The sequence below is a fragment of the Dermacentor albipictus genome, chromosome 1 (genome assembly GCF_038994185.2).
Source record: "Dermacentor albipictus isolate Rhodes 1998 colony chromosome 1, USDA_Dalb.pri_finalv2, whole genome shotgun sequence".
In the NCBI taxonomy this organism is placed as follows: Eukaryota; Metazoa; Arthropoda; class Arachnida; order Ixodida; family Ixodidae; genus Dermacentor; species Dermacentor albipictus.
The window spans coordinates 37,034,822-37,058,760 of NC_091821.1; the positions used below are offsets into that span (position 1 = coordinate 37,034,822).

General features: G+C 47.4%; 1 protein-coding gene across 1 annotated transcript in view; it reads right to left on the reverse strand.

Moving 5' to 3' along the window:
- Positions 1–2,200: 2,200 nt before the first annotated feature.
- The window catches only part of LOC135901123 (uncharacterized), a 33,802-nt gene continuing 12,063 nt past the window's right edge, over positions 2,201–23,939 (reverse strand). The window contains exons 2-5 of the mRNA XM_065430798.2: positions 11,449–11,579; positions 8,929–9,135; positions 6,806–7,057; positions 2,201–2,427 (exon numbers count right to left, since the gene is read on the reverse strand). Of these exons, the coding sequence (XP_065286870.1) occupies positions 2,290–2,427; positions 6,806–7,057; positions 8,929–9,135; positions 11,449–11,579 (728 nt within the window). The 3' untranslated portion in view covers positions 2,201–2,289. The remainder of the gene's footprint in view (positions 2,428–6,805; positions 7,058–8,928; positions 9,136–11,448; positions 11,580–23,939) is intronic.

Below are 23,939 nucleotides of genomic sequence, written 5' to 3' on the forward strand. Positions count from 1 at the left end.
AGCAAATGCGAACTGCTATAGAGGCCCAAACACATACGAAATTATGTAGTAAACACCTTTACAGCCGGCTTCTTTACAAGACATTGTGGGAAGGACAACTTATTCTGCGAGTGCTATACGTGTATACCTGCTGGCATTTTCTTACAGCTCTCTGGCAGAAAGGACCATGGAATATCAATGCGTCCACGGTGAGTGACGAACTAAAATAACCGCAATGTTGTGGCACACACGGGATAAGTCCTGTGCATTGCATGTTCACTTATGTCCCGATTTTCTTCATTTCAACGTTAATGTGCGAAAAATACTTTGTTCCGAAATAAAGTGAGAACACAGGTGAGCCTCAAAAATACTGCACAACTCGCAAACTGCGATCTGAATAAAGTGCAACAAAGTTGATGACGGCCAATTGATAGTTCGGGAAGCTGGGCGATCCAGCATTTCAATCTTCGCCGCAAAACTGCGCTGGCAGTACAGCGCTCCGAATTTTTTTTTTTCGCTGTTGGCAACATTTACCGAGATGCTGGCGGCGTGACGCGGCACACTGTTGCTGCTACGACAGTCAGAATTTGCGGGTCGAGAGAGTTCCAAGTTTGCCTTGCGCTTACACTTATCAGCTGACGTGAAGCAGGGAACTATGGTTCGTAATTTTCCATAGTATGTCGTGTCCGATTGTCCCACGACCTGCACACACACCGCCCAACCACCATTTTCTCAGTTACGGAAATCCACGCGCCTTATTTAAAGCATCTATAGCAAGAGCAATAATGACTGTTCGTTGGCGCCATCTCTGGCTCGCGGTACTGAACCGATCAATAAGCGATGTGCAAGCATGGCGCTTCACTAGGTGCTGTATAACTTGGTACAACTTTAGTATAAGGTGCTGCGGCTTTACATGCCCTCCGAGACTGCACGTCTGCATCATCGCCGCTCGCCCGCAAACGAGTGGAACGTAGTGCGCGGGAGCAGCAACTTTGAATGCGGGAAAAAAAAACTAATCCCTTCAGCATAATCGAACTTGGTAAGCTCATAAAAACGGGTTTCGGAGTTGGCTGTTAACTATGACGCTCCAAGGTAGTGGTAAGAGCGCGATCGGGTACTGCAGGCAATGGTACATGCCGCGATTTGAAATTGAGTATTACTCGAATTGACCACGACTCTCCTAATTTTGTACCCTCATTGTCGCCATAGGAAAGCCTCAGCGATCAAATGTCGTGTTGCACGCCATTTAAGGTGATGTAATGTTGAACCGTTAAGCACTCCTGTGTATAGATGTTTGCTTCTCATTCAGACAGTTTACAAGGCTCTAAAAACTTTCATGTACTTGTATCAAGAGAAACATTAACAATCCTTATAAACAAGTGCTGACCCATGTCAGCAATGTACGAGGACAGTGCCAAAACATTACCTTTCTTTTCGATATCAAACGCCAGTAATTTTCCGATGAATTCCTTGGCTTGCCAACAAAAGAAAAACTACAGTAAAAACTTGCAGAATTGAAGCTACTCAACACTCAAGGCGTGCATATAAATATATGGAAGGAGAAAGCCCTAGCCCCACTTTGGCATCAGCCTCCATGCACTTCCCCACAGACCCTTCAGTATACAACGCTGTACATAACCGCGAATTGGGACGGGCTTACTTCCGAACTGGTGCTAGGCTCAGGAGCGACGATTACGCCGTAAGCGCTCACCGGTATTGATGCCACAATCAATAAAGAAACGTTGACGTCATGGATAAGGTAATTTGTCAATCATATAATAGGAGATATACAGGAAATAATATTCTGCAGAAAGAAAAGAACTACTGCAGGTAACCACCAGACTGCAACAAAACAATACACCACCGCTATCCGAGATTACACGAGACGATGCGGCGACTGCGCGCATACCACAAACACAGGAACGCAGCCCCAATTAAAGACGACACTGAATATAACGGTGCCTTAGTTATATTTTGCAGATACCGAAGAGTGACTGGATAATGAACTTATCACTTAACGTTCAATTAGATAACGCTCCGTACTACATCCAATGTTTCCGGCGGTTGTCATGAACCCCTATCCAAACACTCGTGTTCTCGCCGATTATCCGCTGGCTTCCACTTCCGCTATCCGATTATCAGCTGGTATTTATTGTTGGACCGGCTTTTTTCTTCCCAGATTTCACGATGATTTCTTTAGCGTGGAAATAAAGACAGGGAATAGCCGGGAATTAATCATTTATTCGCACAGAGGAAGCGATAAAATCGTCAGAACTAAAATAAACTGAAATAAAATGTTTACAGCATGCTCTAAATATCGGTCTTAACGTCACGCGAATCACGTTTCCGTGTAGCCGTCGCTACCCTGCGCAGAGACCGCCGGAGGAATCCTGTCGGGCGTTTCTTCTCGGGTCCCTTGAGTGGAGACGGCAATGCCTCTTCATGGCTCTGAGAAGACAAGGGCAGAATCCACATGGCATTAATTATCAAACCGCATCTCTGAAATGTCGTAAAAAAAAAGAAACGATTACGTAAAGCGACCGAAACGGCGACAGCGCGACTTGCGCCGCTGCTCGAGGTTACGAACATGCCGAAGGCATGAGTACCGGGGCCGTTCCCTGTGATTGCTTCCGTTAGCAGACAGTTATTTCACCTGCATCCATACGATGGTGGACACTTCACTCGCGATCAATTTTGTTGACGAGTGGCCATCGAATCACTTTGAAGACCGGAAAGAAGGTCTCGTGGGCGTGTTGGAGACCTGCAGTGAGCGTGTGATGTGGCTGCTCATCATCATACCTTGCTGGTGAAGCAGCGCACTGACACGGACACAGTGAAGACACAGAAGACGACACTCGCAACTATTTTATTTCAGAACACATACTTCATATTTATATGCCTGTGCACACTCAGGCGTCAAAGAAAATCAAGACAAGAATAAAGGCATCTTTAACAAAATAATTTGTCCGCGCATACTCAGGCGTCTAAGAAAAGGCACCTATCTATCATGGTGTGTGATGCTGTCGTATTTGCTGCACCCTTAAACATTTTTTTTACACAATGTTTTTCCTTTAAATTACTTCCAAAAAGGCAACCTCACCATGGCTTAGATGCACGGATGGCTGAATGATACAACCCTCTCCCCTCTTGTGAATGTGGAAGGCTTCGATTATTCCCCTGGTCAGCTGATCCTTATGGTGCGATAAAATTAGTGTCATTGTAAAGCGGCCAGCACCTATGTTGTGAGCAGTGCCCTTTAATGTGGGAATGAGTGTTTCCCCCTAGTGATTTTTTGTGTTGCAAAAAGGCTTGTGTTTACACACCGACCCGTTTGGCCGATGTATACTTTTCCACACAACATGGGCAAACAGTAGACAACGGATGACCTGCACTCGACAAATTTTTCCTTATGCTTGACCGTGCCCTTAGAACCATTTACTTTTGTTTTTGTTATACTTCTACGGTCCAGTCCGGCACATTTTTCCGAGTTTGTTAGGCGCTGAAAGAACTAGTCGTAAACCATATCTGCCACCTACGTTTTTAAGTTATAGGCAATTCTGTGTGCATATGGTATTGACACAATTTTTTTTACCGTCAATCTCTTTTCTGTTACGCTCTTTCCGATAGCCATTGCGCACATAACGAATCAACTTGTAGGCTGATGTACACCGTACATGTTTTTCACATCCTACATTCTTTAGTCTGATAACTTGGTGGCTGAATGTTTCTTTTATTTTTTCCGGGCTAGACTTGGTTAAGGCCGCCCGCCGGCACGTGAAAGCTATGCCACATTTTAAGACTTGAGTGTCCCTAATTGTAGCTAAGCAAGGGTTTTCCCGATCGTGGAGTGTATGACCAGCAAATGTGGTCCGGTGTGGTAGTTAACGGCAAATCTAAAAACTGGCGCTTGCCATTCTTTGGTAACTCAACCATGAAATGCTGTCCTTGGCTGTTGTCCTTGAACACTTTTTAAGATCTCCTTTACTCTCATGTCCAAAACACCATGTTCGACATAGCCAAAAAATCGTCTACAAAACTGAACACTTTTACCGCAAGGCCTTTGAGGTTTGCATCAATCGCTTTGTCAATGCTATCTAAAAAAATCGTGCTAAGAGCCGGGGGCTACCTTTGAGCCTATACATATACCGGACTTTTGTCTGTACATAACATTATTCCCCAGTACAAAGGTGGACTCAAGGTAAAAGGTTAGTAGGTCAAGAAAAATAATAACTGCCTAACATTGCCTAACACTCGATAATAAGGGACCATGCGGAGTGTTGCAATAGAGATATGCAGGATCTCTAAAACACGTATTGTGTACATCAACCTATAAGTTGATTCGTTATGTGCGCAATGGCTATCAGAAAGAGCGTAACAGAAAAGAGATTGACGGTAAAAAAAATTGTGTCAATACCATATGCACACAGAATTGCGCATAACTTAAAAACGTAGGTGGCAGATATGGTTTACGAGTAGTTTTTTCAGCGCCTAACAAACTCGGAAAAATATGTGCCGGACTGGCTCGTAGAGGCATAACAAACAAAAGTAAATGGTTTTGAGGGCACGGTCAAGCATAAGGAAAAATTTGTCGAGTGCAGGTCGTCCGTTGTCTACTGTTTGCCCATATCGTGTGGAAAAGTATACATCGGCCAAACGGGTCGGTGTGTAAACAAGCCTTTTGGAACACAAAAAAAAATCACTGGCGGGAAACACTAATTTCCACATTAAAGGGCACTGCTCACAACATGGGTTCTGGCCGCTTTACAAGGACACTACAGTTTTATTGCACCATAAGGATCATCTGACCAGGGAAATAATCGAAGCCTTCCACATTCACAAGAGGGGAGAGGGTTGTATCAGTCAGCCCTCTGTACATCTAAGCCATGGTGAGGTTGCCTTTTTTGGAAGTAAATTAAAGGAAAAGTATTGTGTAAAAAAATGTTAGGGGTGCAGCAAATACGATAGGATCGCACACCACGATAGACAGGTGCCATATCTTTGACGCCCGAGTATGCGCGGAGAAGTGATTTTGTTAAAAATGCCTTTAAGCTTGGCTTGGTTCTCTTTCACGCCTGAGGGTGCGCAGGTATATACATATGAAGTATGTGTTCCGAAATAAAATAGTTGCGAGTGCAGCGAGTGTCGTCTTGTGCGTGTTCTGTGTCCGTGCGCTGCTTCACCACCAAGGTATGATGATCAATCACTAACTAGCCTAACTTTCCACATCACTGCTCATGCCGCATGGTTCAAAATATTTTCTTTCCTTCAGCGACTGCAGATACATGCGATAATGCATGTTCCGACCCTGTATATTCGGTTTCTACCATAATGCACAAAGAAAGAAGCTGTTCAGTTTACTAAAAAAAAATCAGAAGGCAGCAGAGCGGGTACGGAGATCGAAAGAAGCGTGCAACTACAAAATGCCATCAGAAATTGTACTCAGCCGCCGACAACGCAAAAGACATTACTCAGCCGTCTATAATACAGGAGTAATTGCATTAGAAACCCGTACAGAATAACAACTTCGCATATTACATGCAAATGTATGCGCATTGCACGTTACCGGAATTGGCAAGGCACCTTGGCAATGCTTATGCGACACCCTACATTACATAGAATGAAGCAGCCAACGAAGCAGTAACATCCTTAAGTTGGATTGGCATGGCACACTACATGCGCTGCTTCAGGCTTTTGTTGCCACGGGTGCTGCGTTTTGTTATTGCACCCACTGTCTATCACGCATATTAATGATAAACGCAAGATTGATGGCCCTTACAAATAAGAGAAGTCCCCAACCTCTGATCAGCGGCAACTTCCACTGCGTACTGAAATTACATTAGACAGAATTGCTCAACTCTTGTCATTACATCCAGCGCGTCAAAAGCAGACGGAGCACAGGAACTCTACATCTGGAGTACCTTAAATCGACGACCCTACTACAGTGGCTAATCCGTGAAATTCATAAATGCTGTGCCGTTTACGGAGACAAACGTACGGTTCGAAAGTATTAATTTTTAAACTGCTCGGGAGCCTTATATAGAAGCACTATGCTTTCATTTTCACAGACGCATGTCGGCGCTTAAAAGGTGTATACAGTTGTCCGCTGTGAAGTGAATGAAATTTAATTGAAGTACCAATGAGGCTACTCAACTCAGAAATTACTATTCTGTACATACACAATGCGTACGAAAAGAAGGCTGTCAACAGAGAGGGAAGTGCCCCACATGAGATGCCGTAAGTAGGACTGCACGATCAGCTTTTTATTTCTCCGCACTTTTGGGTAGAAAAGATACATATGCGTAATTCTACGACATTCGGCTAACGCGGGCTGCGAGCGCTAACCATGTGCACGCACTAACACCCTCAACAGGTCACCGTGTTCAGATGGGCGTATTCTCATATAGTGGTACAAGATACCATAAAAAAAAGGGCACATAGCAAGTGCAGCACTCGTTCTGCCGACTTGCATGGTGGAGGAGGGCTCGCCCTTTATACGCTTTATTAATGATGTCGTATTCGTTTACAAGGACACGACGAAGAGTGCAACTAGGTTCAGCCAACACTGACGGAATCGCCATGAAAGCTAAGAAACACTGCAATTTCGAGAATGTGCACGAAGATATAAAGTACACTAGTTCGCATTTTCGACGTTGTCGGGGAGTTTTAGTCCACATAAATTAAGGCGGTACGACAAATTACGAGAGACAGAATATGTGGAAAGGCCGGCAGGTTAACTAGAGGTATTTTTAGTGTTTTACCCTGCACACTTGGGAAGGGTCAGATGAAAATGAAAGAAATATGCGAGCTCAACAGCGCTCAACCATACCACCGAACAAGGGCTAGAGGAGTTGGCGACACCCGCAAAGAAGGAGGCGAATTCGCCACTGTCGTCGTCTTTCGAAGGATCTTTGTGTTTCTGATGAAAAACCTTCCCCAGGAGTCGTTGCCAGCCTTGCTTTTTCTTGAAGCCTGTTGCCGAAGCATGACCCCGGTGCGGTGAACCAGCGTCCCACTGCTCGGACAGGGTGAAGCGTTCGTTCGGATCGCATTTCTGCTGGTTCGAGGGCTGCGACGAGTTCTAGCAAGAGAGAAAGTTGCCGTTAGCTGAAGACACAAAATATTGGGAGGAATTAAATAGGAAAGTAAAAACTGCAGGGGCTCGCCGTGTCACTAAATGACACAGCCAACTTAATTAGGGCTCTGTAGTGCTGTTTCAGCTTTACAACATCATTGCGAGTACATTTCAAGAACTTTGGAAGTCCCAGAGAAGTGAGTACAAGTGATATTAGAGAAAGAATGGCTTCTCATCTGGAATAGGTATGAAAGAGCACCGTATAAGACGGACTCGCCGTGTGTAGGCATGGGCATTTTTGCAACTAGCATGTGTATACCATCCGAAATATAATGAAAGGAGCGGCATCAAATAAAGCAAGGTAACTACCAATAAACCCTGGTATTCTGGAAAATATTAGGAAGCTTTCGCAGCATCTAACCGACCGAACCAGCACAGCGCGAGATGAAAGACGAGCATACCGAAAAAAGTGCGAGAAGGAAAGCGCAGGAGGAGGATGCAGCGGAAGCATAAGGAATAAAACGGAGGAGGATGATAGGGTCATAGCGTGAGAAAAGCGTAGTGGCGCGCACGGCGGGTTTTGCGGCGACGATGGCTATGAGATGGCGCCAGAGTAGCCTGCGTCGTCTACATAGAAACAAGCGTTGCATGAGCGGCGGATCCTGTGAATCGGGCCCACGCGTCATGATTAGCGAGGCAGTCACACCACAGCTACCTCCGTGTGCAACGTGCCGCATGGGACCTTGTCAGTGCCAGCCATTATATCGCGAAATGAACACGCATGCAGCTGCGCTCAAATTTCGCGTTATTAAGTTTCGGAATCAGTGAACTTTTTTTTTTATGTATGCGTAGGCCTATGCAACCATCGACTGTCAGTTGCTGGTCAGGACGTCCTGAAAAGGTGCGACGATGCACAAGCGCCACCAATGACGCATAATTCTGCAGAAGTATTCGCCGCATCCCCGCTTCGTCCGGGAAGGCCCACCGTTCCCGCCAGCGCACCGCACCGGCCTAGATAACAGCAAACGCTGAAGGTTCCCAGGCTTTTTCATCGACGTAGGATGCACATACAAGCGGGCTGCGTGCATCCGTAGTTTACTAGTCATAAAGTGCTGTGAAAATAAGTACCCGTAATATGGAGAGAGAGACCGCGATAAAAACGTATTCTCTAATTAGGAGCGACCTTTATTACGGTTTCTGTTCACAAATCGGCCCTGCAAAACCCTCTTCACCCTTTCCATTGTTACAGTACTTTTGAAGCTAAACTATTGAAAGTGAAGCTTCATTTAATTTTGTGCTGCGTGATGCCTTACCGAGACCACGGCAACTTCGGCGACTGGGTTTATGCAAGTTGGCATGTGCAAATGGGCGTGGGAGCATTATTGAATCATATCACCGTATGCAGGTGACAATGGGCGAACAGGTGGCCGAATACACGAGTAGAACTATACGCAACAAGTGAAGTCGGCAAAGAAAGCACCTTGGAGCAGAGAAAAGTAGAAGTGAACGAAATGGGACCACAACGTGCATTGAGTGAAGGACGGTGAGCTACACAGAAGTAATTGCATTTCAATAAACATGAAATATCCATTCGCCAATTCACCGATTCGAACAGACGCATGGGATCCTTCATATTGGTTATAATTTCTAAAGGTATCTTTCTTTTCGACCAGCGAGCCTCATTGAGCTGCAATGTCGAAGAGGGAAATTAACGGGAGAGGAAAGAAAAAAAAAAGTGCAGGCGCAAGAGGCATTGCGTAATTCACTGACTAAAAGTAGGGATAATTGCGTAGTGAAAGAGCCGACTAAAGTGACCGGCCTGCATGTGCATACCCCGGTGAGCTTTTAGTGCAGATAAATTTGATGCAAAGACTCGCCTCATTGGCGGCTGCAGTACGAGAAGTTGGCGGCAGGGGTTTGCTCAGGGAGTAGAGCATAGGTGGAGGCGTGGCAAGTCCAGTCCCCGAGAGCTCCAGGTGAGAATGGAAGGAGCCGGACGACAGAGACCGACTGGGAAGTGAATACTTGGCCTGAACTTCGTCCCAGGGCACAGACTCCTTGGTTACCCAGTAAGGCTGCTCGCGCTGTGAAGGTGCAGGAAAAAAAAAATAAAGCGTCCACTGTGCTCGCGACTGCGAATCATGAAAATAAGCCGTCACATTGCAGTTGCCACGTGTTATCGTAGATGCAGAGGGTGTTTCAGAAGATACAATTGAAGTTATAAAAGTTATGAAAGAGGCTATTTCCTCCGATATTGTGAATTTCGATTAGTAGGTTTTTTGTCGATATTTTTTTAAAAATTTGACTACTACCATAGTGCTTGTACACTTCTAGTGCGCCTAACGATATAGAAATTACGTTCAGTAAGACATCGTGAGGCTTATAGCGCGTTAAAAAGACAAGGACGAAAGTGAGACGTGACACATACGGGCGCTATTTTTTTTTAGCGCCTGTATGGCACCTCTCACTTTCATCCTTGTCTTTTTAACGCGCTATAAGCCTCACGATGTCTTACCAAAAAGCCCAAATCACTGCTGTTCAGTAAGAAGAAGCGAGTGCATTCAACGCGTCCAACAAGGAAGACCGCGGCTGCACAAGATAATTCGCTCACGTTTCCGTAGCGCGTCAAGACGAAAACTATGACACATGGATGACTACCAGGAGCATGACAGTTGCACTTTTAAGCCTAACTTGCCTAATTAGCACCTCGAAAATCACCAGCTTTACCTTTTTGCAAGGCTGGATACGAGTACGAACACTTTGTATCTCGAGAATTGAAGGATGTTTTCAAATAAATCGAGGAATTCTTTAAGTTGAAAAGATTGTACGTAAGAAATAATAGAAACTATACAAACTCGAGCAATATTAAAAGGTATGTTGCCATGGCAAAAGGATGTAACAGTTATCCGAAACACCTTGTAAATTGTAGACTAACGTGCTGCCATATAAAGTACCCTGAAGAAAGCGAACGCATTCAGAGAGTAGACAGCACATGGGCAAAGTTTTTAAATCAAGCACAATGCGTCTATGCTACTTTAAGTACCCAAGCCACAAAGCACCTAAATATTGAGCACGCTTTTGAGAATACAGCAGAGCGTGAAACTCGTCCTTGGTATAGCGTTGGTGGCGATGCAGTAGGCTGATTAAGATTGACAAAGGGTCGTTTACCGCCTTCCGAACTTCTTCCCTCGTACTCCCGGAAGTGCAGAGCTACAGAACGGAATCGCTGGCAGATCAGTCGCTTTTGTAGACAGCCAATTGCTGAAAGCTAACTGAAGGAAGAGCTCATGGCAATGAGCTGACAGCAACGGGCGAAGTCCACTATCAAATCTCAACAAAATACAAGAGCGAAGTGAATGAGTCTGCATAAACAATATCTAGAAACTCGAGTAAATGTAGGAAAGACAAGGATACTACGAACAAAAAAAAATTATTGCGCAGTGCAAAAATGCAGGAGGCAGTCGAGTGCTATACAATGCAAGTGCGAGTGTTCGATCCAACGTGGTATACAAGTACCCGAGGGCTGGTTACACGGACGAGCCAGAAATAAACAATTACGTTGTCTGCAGACATTAACTGACAAGGGCACATCACTCGTTAAGAGCAGCACCAGTGCTCGTGAAAAGCATCATCGTCGATTATTGTTTTCGAAACATCCTCAAGAATCACTTATTCGTGAGGAACGGTCATACTCATCATAAAGCGCCCTTGAGGTTACGTGGATGCAAAAAGAAAGAAAGCAAAGGAAATTAGTAGTGCACTGAGCGAGAACTTGCCACACCTGCTGGTGGAATTGATACTCGAAATAGCTCATGAAAGCTGCACGGAGCCACTATGGACCACCTTTATATGAAACAATAGACGAAAAAGTGTGCCAGAACATTTTCACCAACGCACCGATTCCTTGAGTCATCGTTAAAATACTCGGCAAACATTCTGCACTTTGAATGAGGCTTCACGGATATATACCACCTGTAAAGCAGTCGTATTTGAACCAGGTTGATGTGGAATGGAAGCCATCACATATAGCTGTACACCAGCAAAAGTTTACACCGTTTGGGTTGTATTTTCCCTCAAGCAACAATCATCACCTGTCTTCGCCACATTTCTTTAACACTACGAGCCCGGTACTGCCTAGTCACGAACGGCTTGCGCGTTATCGCCTTTACACAGCATTCTCTACAGGAAGGTAGCGAGCGCCGAGTTTTCAAGAGAGGAAACGCAAGCAAGGCAGATCACTTATTGTGGGACAAGAGAAGCCCCAAAAGGGGTAAACTTTTTTTTAGAGAGTAAACTACAGATTGCGATGCCCAATGATTATAAATGCAGTTCGCATCTTCGATATTCATCCTCAATGGTGATCGACGCTCGAGTACACAATACTTATGCGCACGTACCCTCATTTGCTGCACATACTCCCAAAGACGCAACTTCTCGGTGGTGGCGATCGTCTTTCCCCTGCGTTCTGCGAGCTTGTCGATCTGGTCGAAAGAGAACTCGAGGAGCTCCTCCATGTCGACTTCCTCGTCTGCAGACAAGCAGTGAACAGATGGACTGAGTAAAAACAGTTGTATTTACATACACCTTGCAGGCCGCAACAAAAGCATTGTGTAATGGGCGGGGGGTCAAATACAAGTCTATAAAAATTATGTTAACAGCAAAAATACATAACCGCAAGTACAGTAACATAACGGAAAATTATATCTTCCGTCAATCCTGTCCAGAACACTGACGCAAAGAAGCGGCATTATCACAACGGCTGCCATGTTAGAGGTGCAATCATGCGAATCGCGATTGTACTCGATTTATGATTGTACCAGCCTGTCCCGTCTTTGCCCAGTGCATTGGGGGCACGTTAAGGATCCCCTACCCTGATAGGCAAAAGTAATCCGAAGTCCCACCACTAAAGCGTGCTTCATAATTAGGCCGTGGTTTTGGCACATACCTCAGAATGCAATGGAACCAGCATATACCGGGTGTCGCAGATAACTTGCGACCAAGATTTTTTCAAAACCAAAAGCGCTAAAGAAATCGTATTGACTGCATATTAGCAACAGTCATGTGTACTGAGCAGTATTGTTTTAGTCACTGAATGTTTTTAATTATCTGGTCTACTCTTATTATTGCGGGAATCTAACATGTCAATTATAAAGTTGTAGAGCGCATCAGATAACCGCGGATGCATGCATTGCCTGCTTGCTAAAACTTACTTGGTTGTCTTTGCCGATAAAAACGAAATCCCGCAAAGTATGAAAAAATTCGGCTCCAATTCACGCTGCCATGAAGATGGTTGGCAAGCGAAGCTGTGGTAGAATTGGAGTTTTAGAATTGCGGCCCCAAGAAGACAGCGAGCCCCAACTCAACATGCACAGAACGCAAGGCAGGCTTGGGACATTGCGTTCGCGTCAACCCAAGGAACTTAAACTCACGAGGGTCCCCAAACCGCCTTCGGGGGCTCGAGCGGGCGACGAGCAGGCGCGTGATAGCCAAGAAAATCATACGAGCCTGTTACAGTCGGCCAGCGGGGGTGGTGACCTGCCCTCTCCTGCCCCGCCGCGACGAAGCGTTTCGTGAAGCCAACAATAGGCCCTTCAGACAGCGCTACGCCACCAGTAAGGCTAGACACGTTTGGCAGACCAAGTATTGTTAGCTGGTTCACTGTCGCCTTCACGGACCAATTGGAGGAGGAAGACTCCGGGAAAAGGGTGTCCTACGGCGCTCCCCCTGGGACTCCGGTCGTTGGACAGACGCGCCAGCTTGAGTCAAGCGTGACAACCCCAGTCTACGAGGCCCCACTCCGGTGTTTTCAGTGAAACAAGTGCGGAAGTGAGTTTTCGCACTCAAAGGCTGAAGGTTCGATGACTGAACGCTCCGATTCGACGAAGGTTGGACGGCACAGAGGGTTTAAGCAGCTATTTTCGGCTCTTCGGTGTGCTTCGTTTTCATTCATGCTAGACTGATGAAATGTAACACTCTCCACACTTTATGTAGATATTGTAAATAAATCCCGCACTCCTAGTTCTCGACAATAACAGGTTCTTCTCTTCAACAACGACCTTAGCGTGCGTGAGTCGGACGACGGCATGGGCCAGCTACCTCTTATGACATGCCCGACCCGAACTCTTACAAGCCGCAGCTACAGTAACCTCGTATGGCTCAGTCAAGTTGGTTGCAGAGAAAACTGGCCATGTTCTGGGCGAAATTCGGCATTTGAAGAAAAAGACTCGGGCCAACGCAAGACTAGCTGCACTCGGGTCAGCATCCTCAGACTGCCCCCCCCCCCCTCCCCACCTTTCCGTATTGGCTTAAAAGCAGAACAAGTCGCGCTGCTCTTCTGGCGTGCTAACTGTGCGTGGCTTTTGCAAAGCGCTATATCAGAACACAAAAGAAAGCAGTTGCTAGGCGGGTTCTTATGGGTTCTTACAGAAGAAATTGTTGTGATGTCACTCCCTGCTTCGTAGGCTAGAGTGGTTGCTTTCCTGCAATGCCAGCTTATGCACCCATAATATTTACTGGGAAACGCTTGCGGCGAATGGTAGCCTCGGAAGGAAGTTTCGTTTTCTTTTACAACGAAGCTGTATACCTCTACTGTCGAAGGAAATTTTCATGTCGTTGGCGTGGTAAGGAAAAACTCCCCATACGTGGGCCGATCCCGAAGAAAGTGCAATGCCTGGCCGACCCGTGGCGGAGGTGCAGTTCGCCATTAAGGGGCCCACACACAGTTTCGGTGGGCATCCTCCGCAGAGTGGAAGGGCACCGAGTTTCTTTCTTAATGCGAAAGCATTATATGCCCTGTGAAGCGGAAAATCTGGCGAGCGTGCGGCGTTAACATCCGACGGTACCGAAACCCACGTGACGAAGTGATGACGTCACATCCATGGCGATGGATCTGCTACGGCTGGAACTGCGAAATCCCACGGTAAATTAGAGGGAAATAAAGTTAGAACAAGTTAAAGTAAGGTGACTGAAGGTGGAGTAACATGAATTAAGGTGAAATAAAGCGGATTAAGGTTGTACAAATTAGAGATGAATTAATGTGGATCAAAATAGAGGTGTGAAGGACACGTGACAATGACGTCACGTATCATGGACGTAACGAATGAGACAGGTAACGATGCTTTCGCATTCAAATCATGCAATGTGCAATGACAATTTTTTTCTTTCCGTCAGGCCAGCGCCACCGCTAACGCGGAAGAATGTTTGTAGCGTCCACTTTGGAACAGGGCGGTGGGTTGCGCCACCAAATTCTTGCTATTATACTGCCTAATAACCCAACTACGTTAAAAAAGAAAAGAACCCACGATGAATTCCCATAACCAAGTTTTTTGACTTCATTCATTCAGTTTTCATTCATTCATTCATTCATTCAGTTTTCATTCATTCATTCATTCAGTTTTCATTCATTCATTCATTCAGTTTTCATTCATTCAGTTTTCATTCATTCAGTTTTCATTCATTCAGTTTTCATTCATTCAGTTTTCATTCATTCAGTTTTCATTCATTCATTCAGTTTTCATTCATTCATTCAGTTTTCATTCATTCATTCAGTTTTCATTCATTCATTCAGTTTTCATTCATTCATTCAGTTTTCATTCATTCATTCAGTTTTCATTCATTCATTCATTCATTCAACTTTGTCTTTGAACGTCTCCGTTTTTGTTGTTTCCCTTACTTTTCTTCCACCAATCTTCCAATCGCCTCTTGCGAATCTATATTGCGGACATGTTTACTTTCCCCCTGCTCTCTTAACACAAGAGCTTCAAGGAGTCCAGTGGTGCCTAAATCGACCGCTCTACAAATATCTTCACATTCTAATAAAACATGCGCCATCGTTTCCCTAGCTTTACCGCAGCAAGCACATGCTTCCTTCTTATATCTCATTTCATAGGACCATGTTCTAAGGCATCCTAATATTTCTTCGAAAACTAATGAGCTTCCCATTGAGTTATCATAAATGGTTTCTTTCCTGGTTTAGTCATTTCTTAAGTAGTTACTCATGGCAGGTCGTTTTTCCACTGCGGCCACCTACGAGATTAAGCCTCTCCGACTTTCCGCTTAACGTTCTTTGTTGCCGTGTTACTCGCCCTACAGGCTGCAAACTTGCTGGCAAGCTTTCTCGTTCTTTTCCTCCACTGTGAATCAATGGTTTTCCTGCACAAATACCTGAACACTCTCCCAGCCCATTTACTTTCTTCCATAGTTCTCAGTCGTTCATTATCAATTTTACTGTATGCGTCCCTCCCTTCAAAACTTCTCCAGCCCATATCACCGGCACAGCTTCATTTGTAGTCTTCCCGTGAGCGCCCAATGCGAGGCGTCCCACTTACCTTTGATTGTGATCGAGTCCTGATAGTACGCCTGATTTCAAAATACGAACAACCGCATTACCAAAAGCGAGTCCTGGAACCATTATACCTTTCCGCATACCCCGGAGCACCTCGTAGCTATGGTATCCCCAAGGCACTCTGCGCTTCATTATGGCTGCATTTCTCTTCCCCTTTACTGTTTTATTTCTTTGTTTCCATATGTTTATTGCCTTCGTTTATCCATATACCAAGATAATTATATTCTTTTACCCGAGGTATTTTCTGGCCCTGTAATGCCACTGTCTGTTCACCGTTTTCATTGAACAGCATGACACCCGATTTTGTAACGCTAAATGTCAAACCGAAATTATCACCTTCCTGTCTACAGATCAGCGAGACGTTGCAAACGACTTTGCTTGTTAGCTATAGCAATGCAATTTCGTCCGCATAAAATAAACCTGGATGCTGCTGCTCTACTAATGTACCCGCCCATATTTCTATAAAAGACGAAACCCGATATTACTTCCTATAGCGCCCTCTCCGTCCTCAACATGTACATCATTAACAGCAGTGAGGATAAAGGGCACGCCTGCCTCAGTGCGCGGAGGCGACGTCATCCAATACTACTCCAAGTAAACCAGTGGCGCGTGCCTTCCTCTGCGTTTAGTATAGTTTACGGTGGATCCGTTAGAAGCGCGCTGGGTTTCTCTTAACGTCAGCAGCTTCACCGTTCTGGAGGAGAGAACCGAGAGAGTGAATTTCCCAGAGTTCCTGTGCTTCAAAAATCTTGGTGCAAATTATCTGGGACGCCCGGTATACACCTTGTGCTAACGCTTTCCGCATTTGAAAGTAGCACCAGAATAGCCTAGCGAACGAGGGGTGGGGAGAAACAAAATAGAAGGGATGCGTTAGGCGTCTTGCACCTCCGATCGCGTTTCAAAAGGCTACAGGGGCAGATCTGAAAAAGTTGAAGTACGCGGGTTTCGCATGAGACGGCATGTTCGCGATCGAGACGCCGAAGCGCGAACAAGCCGAAACTCCAAAATGCCCGGTGCGCAACATCCACACGAATGAGAAAGTATGCGTGTCGTGGGTTATGAACGAGTCACTTTGTTTCGCTTGTGGTCGGCGTCGGCGACACTGTGGTAATAAACGAAGGGGTCGCAGCATCCTCTGGCCGGTCGAAGGTGCCAACGGCGCGGCGCCGATGCCACGTGAGGCAGTTCGAAAGTCGGGATTCTCCGCTATAGCGTGGTCGGCTGCTAAAGTTCCTGCCAGAGCCCTGCACGGCATCAGGCTTGGCATAAACATGGCAGCTCCATGTCCATGTGGCCAGGTATCAGCACACTCCTTTACGAAGTAGCTTCTCCGAGCTTACAAAGGCAAGTACGAGGCATGTAGCGCGTCTCACAGCCCGTGTGTACACGGGACGAGTCGAAGGTGCCATGAAGTTGTTTAGGGAACACGCAGTTACTGTACGATCAAACCACGAGCCTCTCTCTGAAGGCAAACAGTAAAAGATCGTCGTTAACGCTGAAGCGATATGCACCTTAAGGAATACCACCTTAAGGAATGGCTCATAGCCCCAACGCCGCCTACCCATTACGAAGACAAACGAGAAGTGAAATTCCACGCTGGAATTATCCGGCAACAGAGACACCTCTGGAAGACGCGGCGCTAGCGCGCGTTTACGCGGTAATATTTGCGAGCCCTTTTTGAAGAAGTTGTGCGAAACATTTTATCTAAATCATCTGTTCCTACCCTTATGCCTGGGAATTTTTTGGGTCCCTCGTACGACATGAGTAGTTCAAGGGCACGTTACAGGTTGTGGGGTCCCACTATGCGTGCGGCTAGGGCTGAAGGCGAGCTCCGGATCTAGCCCCACGCAGTCGCTCCGTGGTACTCCCAACCCGTAGCGTGGGAATCGCGGCTACGCCGGGTTCGGACGAATAAAGCAACCAGCGGTGTCAACGGTAACAACGTTTTTTGTTATTAGCAAAATCTAACACTCGCAGAGGGACGTCCTCAGTAAAAGTAAAAGGCTTGCCTCGTTGTCTGGATGGGTCAGACAAACGAGGTCACTCACGGGATGCGGCAGGTGCTGTGCAGGCGGTCCAAGGCGTCGGCGTCCCCAAGAGAGCGAGTCTCCCCCGGTAGCGCGCTTTTATGCCTTTTTACCTTTTTGCGAGGGGAAGTCCTCCTCGCCCGCCGGATACGTTTCCCTTTCCCGTGAGCCGCGTAGGAGAAGAGTACGCGTGTCATCAGAGCGACGAAGAAAGGGAGGGCGCGTAGTGCCTCTCTCCCCTGTCCAAGCCGGCACGACCCGTCGCCACGTGCGACGTAGTGCCACTCTGCCCTGTCTACGCCGGCACGACCCGTCGCCACGTGCGAACAGGTCGCCGCGGGTACGCGGGAGGAAATGGAGGCGGGTGCTCCCCACATCCTCCTCCCCTTAAGAAGGCCCTCGGACGCAAAGAGTCGGACGCCGCTTTATTGGTCAAGGATGGCCCAGAAACCGGTCTCCATCTCCTGGAGCTCCTCCGCCGCCTCGTTGTTGCTGTCGGCCACCGCCGCAGCATCTTCGCTCGCTGTGCAAGCCGTCGTCTTCACGGCTGGCTGCTCCGCTGCCGGTAGTTCCGCCGCTGGCTGCTCCGCTTCTGGTGGCTCCGCTGCTGGCTGATTTGCCGTCCCAGCAGCGGTGCCTGGGTGTCCGGTCGCCACGTGGAGCAGCCATTCCGCGAACTCGTTCTCGCGGGCCGCTCGGGCCAGCATGGCCTGGACCGCTCCGTTTGGTGGTCGTGGCTGCGGCGGTGGCGTACTGGTTGCTCTTGTCCGGAGCCGGTGCAGGGCCCCTCGGTCGTGGCTCTTGTGGAGGCGGACCGCGCCACAGCCGCACAGCCTTGTACCCGCCGGCAGGGGCAAGCAGGCGCCCTCCGCCCTCCGGTAGGCATCGCGTAGGGTCCGGCCCTGGAAGAGCCGGAACAGCCGTTCCGGAGGCGTTCCGAGTCGGGCCCTCTCCTGCCGGCGCCAGGGTCGGTCTGATACATAAGCGGCTGGCGGGTCAACGCCATCCTGTGACGTCCAGGTAGCCACGTCCCGGGTGCCGCGGCTTGGCTGCCTGGGGTTCGTTGCGTCGGGTTCCCTTGGTGGCCCTGATTGGGCCTCGGACGGAGAGATGAGGCGGCGAGGTGATGGGTCCCCGAGGAAACGGTGACGCCGTCCGCGATGGGCTGGCCCTGCGGGCGTCCGGGGTGAGGCCTGGCGACGCCCCTGGTGGGTCGAGGGCCCTCGAGGGGACACCTCAAATCGTGGGTGTCCCGCCGCCGAGTCGTCTCGGCGGCGCTTAGAGTTGGTGTTGTGGTCCATCTGCGTGGTGAAAGTCGGCACAGATAAGGTTAACACTCGCATTACGCGTAACGCCTTGTACTCCGCCGGAAACATCAAACGGGCCCGGCAGTGCCGGAGGGTTTCCTCTTGCTACGCAAGTTGTAGCGCGGCGGCGGGCTCGTTCGGTTCTGGCTGCTCTCTCTCACCGAGCGTCGTTGAAGGAGGGTCTGGTTTTCATCCAACTGCTCGTCACGCGGCGCGTAGCGTTTCAGGTCGCATACATATACCGGCCCGCCGATCGGCTTTCCTTTCATGTTCTCGAGCCGGTAAACGAGCGAGGAAGCCTTCTCTCGCACTTGATACGGCCCAGTCCACTTCGGCGCCAGCGAGGCAGCGAACTGTTTGCTAGAATTGCTGAGAGCGTGCTGGCGTCGAAGCACCAGATCGCCCACTTCGTAGCGGACGTGCCGATGCGAGCGGTCGTACTGCGCCTTCTGTTGCGCCCTAGCAGTGCGAAGATTACTGCGTGCTTTGTGTAAAGCTTCTGTCATCTTGGCACGTAGGTGCGTCGCGTATTCAGCTCGTGCTGCCGGCGCGACCGATATTCCGCTGCGATCCGCGAGAACTCTATCGATCAGATTCGGCAGCTCTCTCCCCAGGTTGAGAGAAGAAGGCGGATACCCAGTCGAGCGGTTCACTGTCGATCGCAATGCAAACCCGATCTCTGGAAGGTAGGTATCCCAGTCCTTATGTCTTTCAGAGAACGCGACAGGCATGTGCTTAATGCTGCGATTGACCCGTTCAGTGGGTTCGATGATATGTGGTTTTTAATGGCGCAAGGGCCAGTTATGGCCAAAGAGCGCCATGACAAATGGTAATTTAAAGGATTTATTCTGAATGGGGTGGACAGTGAATTTATTATGGTAGGTGTGACATGGCTGTATAAGGGCCTAAAAACTTTCGCTGTAGATGACGTCAATATATAGCTAGTAAAACAATGACACTGATTAATTATGGACGTGAACGATGGCAGTTGTGTTTTGATAAAAAACATACGAAAACGAGACAACAGTTACATTAAATCATCAAGACGGCCCTCGAATGCAAGGGCTGGTAATCACGTGTTAAAATTTCCTGGCCAAATGATTTTCAGGATGTCAGTTTCGTCTAAAAAATCTAAGACTGTTTGCAGTTTGAAAAACGGTTCGTCACTAAGAAAAAATGCAGGATGGAGAGGTATATTTTCGCGATATGCAGAAGGGAAATACTTTTTCCTCTCCGTTTCTATTGCAGGGCACTGGATAAGAACATGGATGACAGTCAGGCCATCGCCGCACCTACTACAAGTAGGAGGTTCCCCGCGAATTAAGAGGTAGGAGTGAGTACTGTAAGTATGTCCTATTCTTAATCGGCAAAGAAGTACTTCTTTGTACCGTGCTGTTTTGTCACTTATCCAATTCCGCAATCTTGGTTTTATAATATGTAACTTGTTCAATGTTTGTGTATCCCACTCTGCTTGCCAATGTTTCCTCAATTTACGGCGCAGAAAGAGCTTTAGGTCTGTGGCAGGAATGGGGATATTTCCATCTGTGTCGCTAAAACTCACTGACGTAGCGTTTTCGTCAGCTGCTACGTTGCCTTTTATACCTTTATGGCCAGGTACCCAGCATAGGATAATCGCTTGGTTGCAGATATATGCGGAGCACAACAAACTATACAACTCATTCAAAACGGGATTCTTATGCTTTCGTAAGCTAATCAGCGCTCTCACGACACTTAGCGAGTCTGTAAAGACAACAGCCTTAGCGACATTTGTGCGCCTTATGTGTTTAATAGCCGAAAGTACACCGTATGCTTCTGCCGTAAAGATACTGGTGTGTGGGTTTAGTGGCCCTGATGTTGAAAATGAGGGTCCCAGAGCTGCGTAAGCAACACCAGCAGGAGACTTCGAAGCATCTGTGTAATATTCGTCACAAGAATACTTCTCTTTAAGTTCAATAAAATGTGACTATGTGAGCCTCAGGTGCGTGTTTAGGTAATTCTAAGAAAGAGATGTCACATTGGATAGTTTGCCACTCCCAAGGCGATGGAAGCCGAGAGGGCGCCATTAAGACATTCTCTAAAAGAGAGACCCCTGTTTTTCTGAGAGTGCTTCCAACCGGAGGGACAGAGGAGGCCGGACACATGGGCGGTTACGGAACAGCCTGGCCATGGAGGAGTCGTTAATAATTGAATGACATGGATGATCCACAGCTGATTTTACCTTCAAGGCATACGAAAGACTTAAATATGTCCTTTGGTAGTATAGGGACCATTCATTAGATTCGGCGTAAAGGCTTTGCACAGGGCTAGTCCTAAAGGCACCTGTAGCAAGGCGAATGCCTAAGTGGTGGACAGGATCTAGCATTGTTAGAGTACTAGGTCCTGCAGAATTATAGACTATGGCGCCATAGTCAAGGCGTGTCAGTATTAGACTTTTGTACAGCTTTAATAGGCATCTCCTGTCACTTCCCCAAGCTGTGCGTGACAACAGCTTCAGAAGATTCATAGTCTTGAGGCACTTTGCCTTAAGATACTTCAGGTGTGGCACAAAGGTTAGCTTACTGTCTAGAAGGATCCCTAAGAATTTGTGTTCACAGCTCACAGATAACTGTTCTCCATTGAGATTGATTACGGGTTCCGCCAGTATACCTCTCTTATTAGTGAACAGGACGCAGGTACTTTTTCTCGGATTGAGCTTAAAACCATTTTCGTCCGCCCACTTAGACAATTTATTTATGCCAAGCTGTACATGTCGCTCACAGATACTTAGATTACAGGATTTAAAACCTATCTGGATATCATCTACATATACAGAATAAAACATACTATGTGGTATGGCAGTCTGAATGGAGTTCATTTTGACAATAAAGAGAGTGCAGCTCAGCACACCTCCTTGTGGAACACCAGCCTCTTGCGTAAATGGACGAGAGAGAACGTTACCAACTCTAACACGGAAAGTGCGATCCGAGAGGTAACTCTGTATGACGCATAGCAAGTTGCCTCTAACTCCCATTTCAGACAGATCACGAAGGATTCCAAAACGCCAGGTTGTGTCGTATGCCTTCTCCATATCTAAAAATACGGACAGGAAAAACTGTTTGTGGACAAAGGCATCACGGATATTTGTCTCGATGCGGACAAGGTGATCTGTTGTGCATCTACCCTCTCTAAAACCGCACTGTAAGGGATCGAGTATCTTGTTGTTTTCAAGAAAATGGATGAGGCGACGGTTAATCATTTTCTCAAATAATTTGCATATACAACTTGTCAGAGCTATAGGCCTATAACTGTCGGGTGAGGAAGGGTCCTTGCCCTCTTTGAGAATGGGGATTACGATTGCTTCTTTCCAGGCAAACGGAATGTGTCCTGCGGAGAACATAGAATTGAAGAGTGACAGTAGTGTTTCTTGGGTTTGAGGGTGTAGGTGTCTGATCATCTCATACATTATTCTGTCACTTCCTGGGGCGGACTTGTTGCAACAGTTTAGTGAGGCCTGGAACTCAGCCATTCCAAATGGACGATTGTATGCTTCATTGGATGAGCTGTTCCAACCCAATTTCATCTGTTCTGCTAGTCGCTGGTATTTTAGGAATGTATCTGTGTAATGAGATGCACTAGAAATGTGCTCGAAATGTGCTCCTAGACAATCTGCCTGATCCTCCAGAGTGTCTCCTTGTGTATTTAATAAAGGTAAGGGATGAGTTTCGCGGCCTTTTATTTTGTTAACCCTGTTCCAGGCTTTTCGTTCGTCTGTATACGAGTTAATGCTGCTTATGTAGTTTTTCCAGCTTTCTCGTTTAGCGCGGCGGCGCGTTCTTCTACCTTGCGACTTGATCGCCTTGAAATTGATCAGATTCTCTGTGGTTGGGGAGTTACGGAGGAGGCTCCAAGCCTTGTTCTGCTTTTTCCTGGCTTCCCTACACTCCTCATTCCACCATGGAATACGTCGTTTCGAGGGCAACCCATTTGTTTGGGGAATGCATACTGATGCAGCCTCAACAATGAACGCTGTTATGTATGCTACTGCGTCGTCTAAGCTAAGTTCAGAGATATTATTCCAGGGCAGCTGTGTTAGTTCGCGAAACTTTGTCCAGTCGGCTGAGTCAACTTTCCATCGAGGAAGATGTGCATGACACTCACTTTGTTTTTTAAGGTTTAGAACGATGGGGAAGTGATCACTTCCATAAGGGTTATTAATGACATCCCACTCCAGATATGGCACAATTGTACTAGATGCTATGCTTAGATCTATCGAAGAAAATGTTCTGTGTGTAGAGCTGTAAAATGTTGGCTTTTTCTTGTTCAGCAAGCAGGAACTTGAAGAGAACAGGATGTTTTCTACAAGCCGTCCTCTCGCATCACAGCGAGAGTCGCCCCACAGTGGGTTATGCGCGTTTAGATCACCGACGACTATGTAAGGGTGATGCAGCTCATCAATAAAGCTTTGAAATGTTGTGCTAGAGAGTTGATAACTTATGTATACGGACGTGATAGTAATTAGTTTATTGAATAGTACTGCTTGGATAGCAACTGCCTCAAGAGGAGTTCGGAGTTGCAGTTGCCGACAAGCAACGCCTCTGTCTACTATTATTGCTACACCGCCGGACGATGCAACAGCATCATCTCGGTCCTTCCGGAAAATAGCGTATTGCCTAAGAAAGTTTCTCTGCGTAGATTTAAGATGTGTCTCCTGAACACACAGCACCTTTGGATTGTATTTGTGTAAGAGTTCTTTGATATCATCGAGGTTGTGGATCAGGCCTCTCACGTTCCAGTGTAATATTTGTGTATCCATCTTGTTTGTGTTTATGTGCTGTGTGTCAAGAGATATCACTTAGGTTGGTTCAAGGGACCTTTCCAGGCCCCTTGATGCGGGGTATTTCTTTTTTGTTGGCGCGCTCCAGGGAGCAACGCCGTTCTTTCGGCGTCTGAGACGCCGGAGAAGTTTTTGTTACATCCATCGCCTCGTCAGAGGCGCTGGATGACGCCCGCTCAGCGGGCACGCGCGGGGGTTTTTCGGGCCTGTCTGCGCGAGCAGTGGCCCTGGGACCGGCAGGCTCGGAGGTCTGCTGGCCCTTCGTCGTCGGGGGCGGAAGAGCCGTGGCTGCTCCCGCCAGGGGGGCTGATGGCGTAACCGCCGTCACACTCCGTGTGACTTGCGCGGCCGCCTGAAGATGTAGCGCTGCCCCCGGCGCGCCACATCGGTGTAGGAA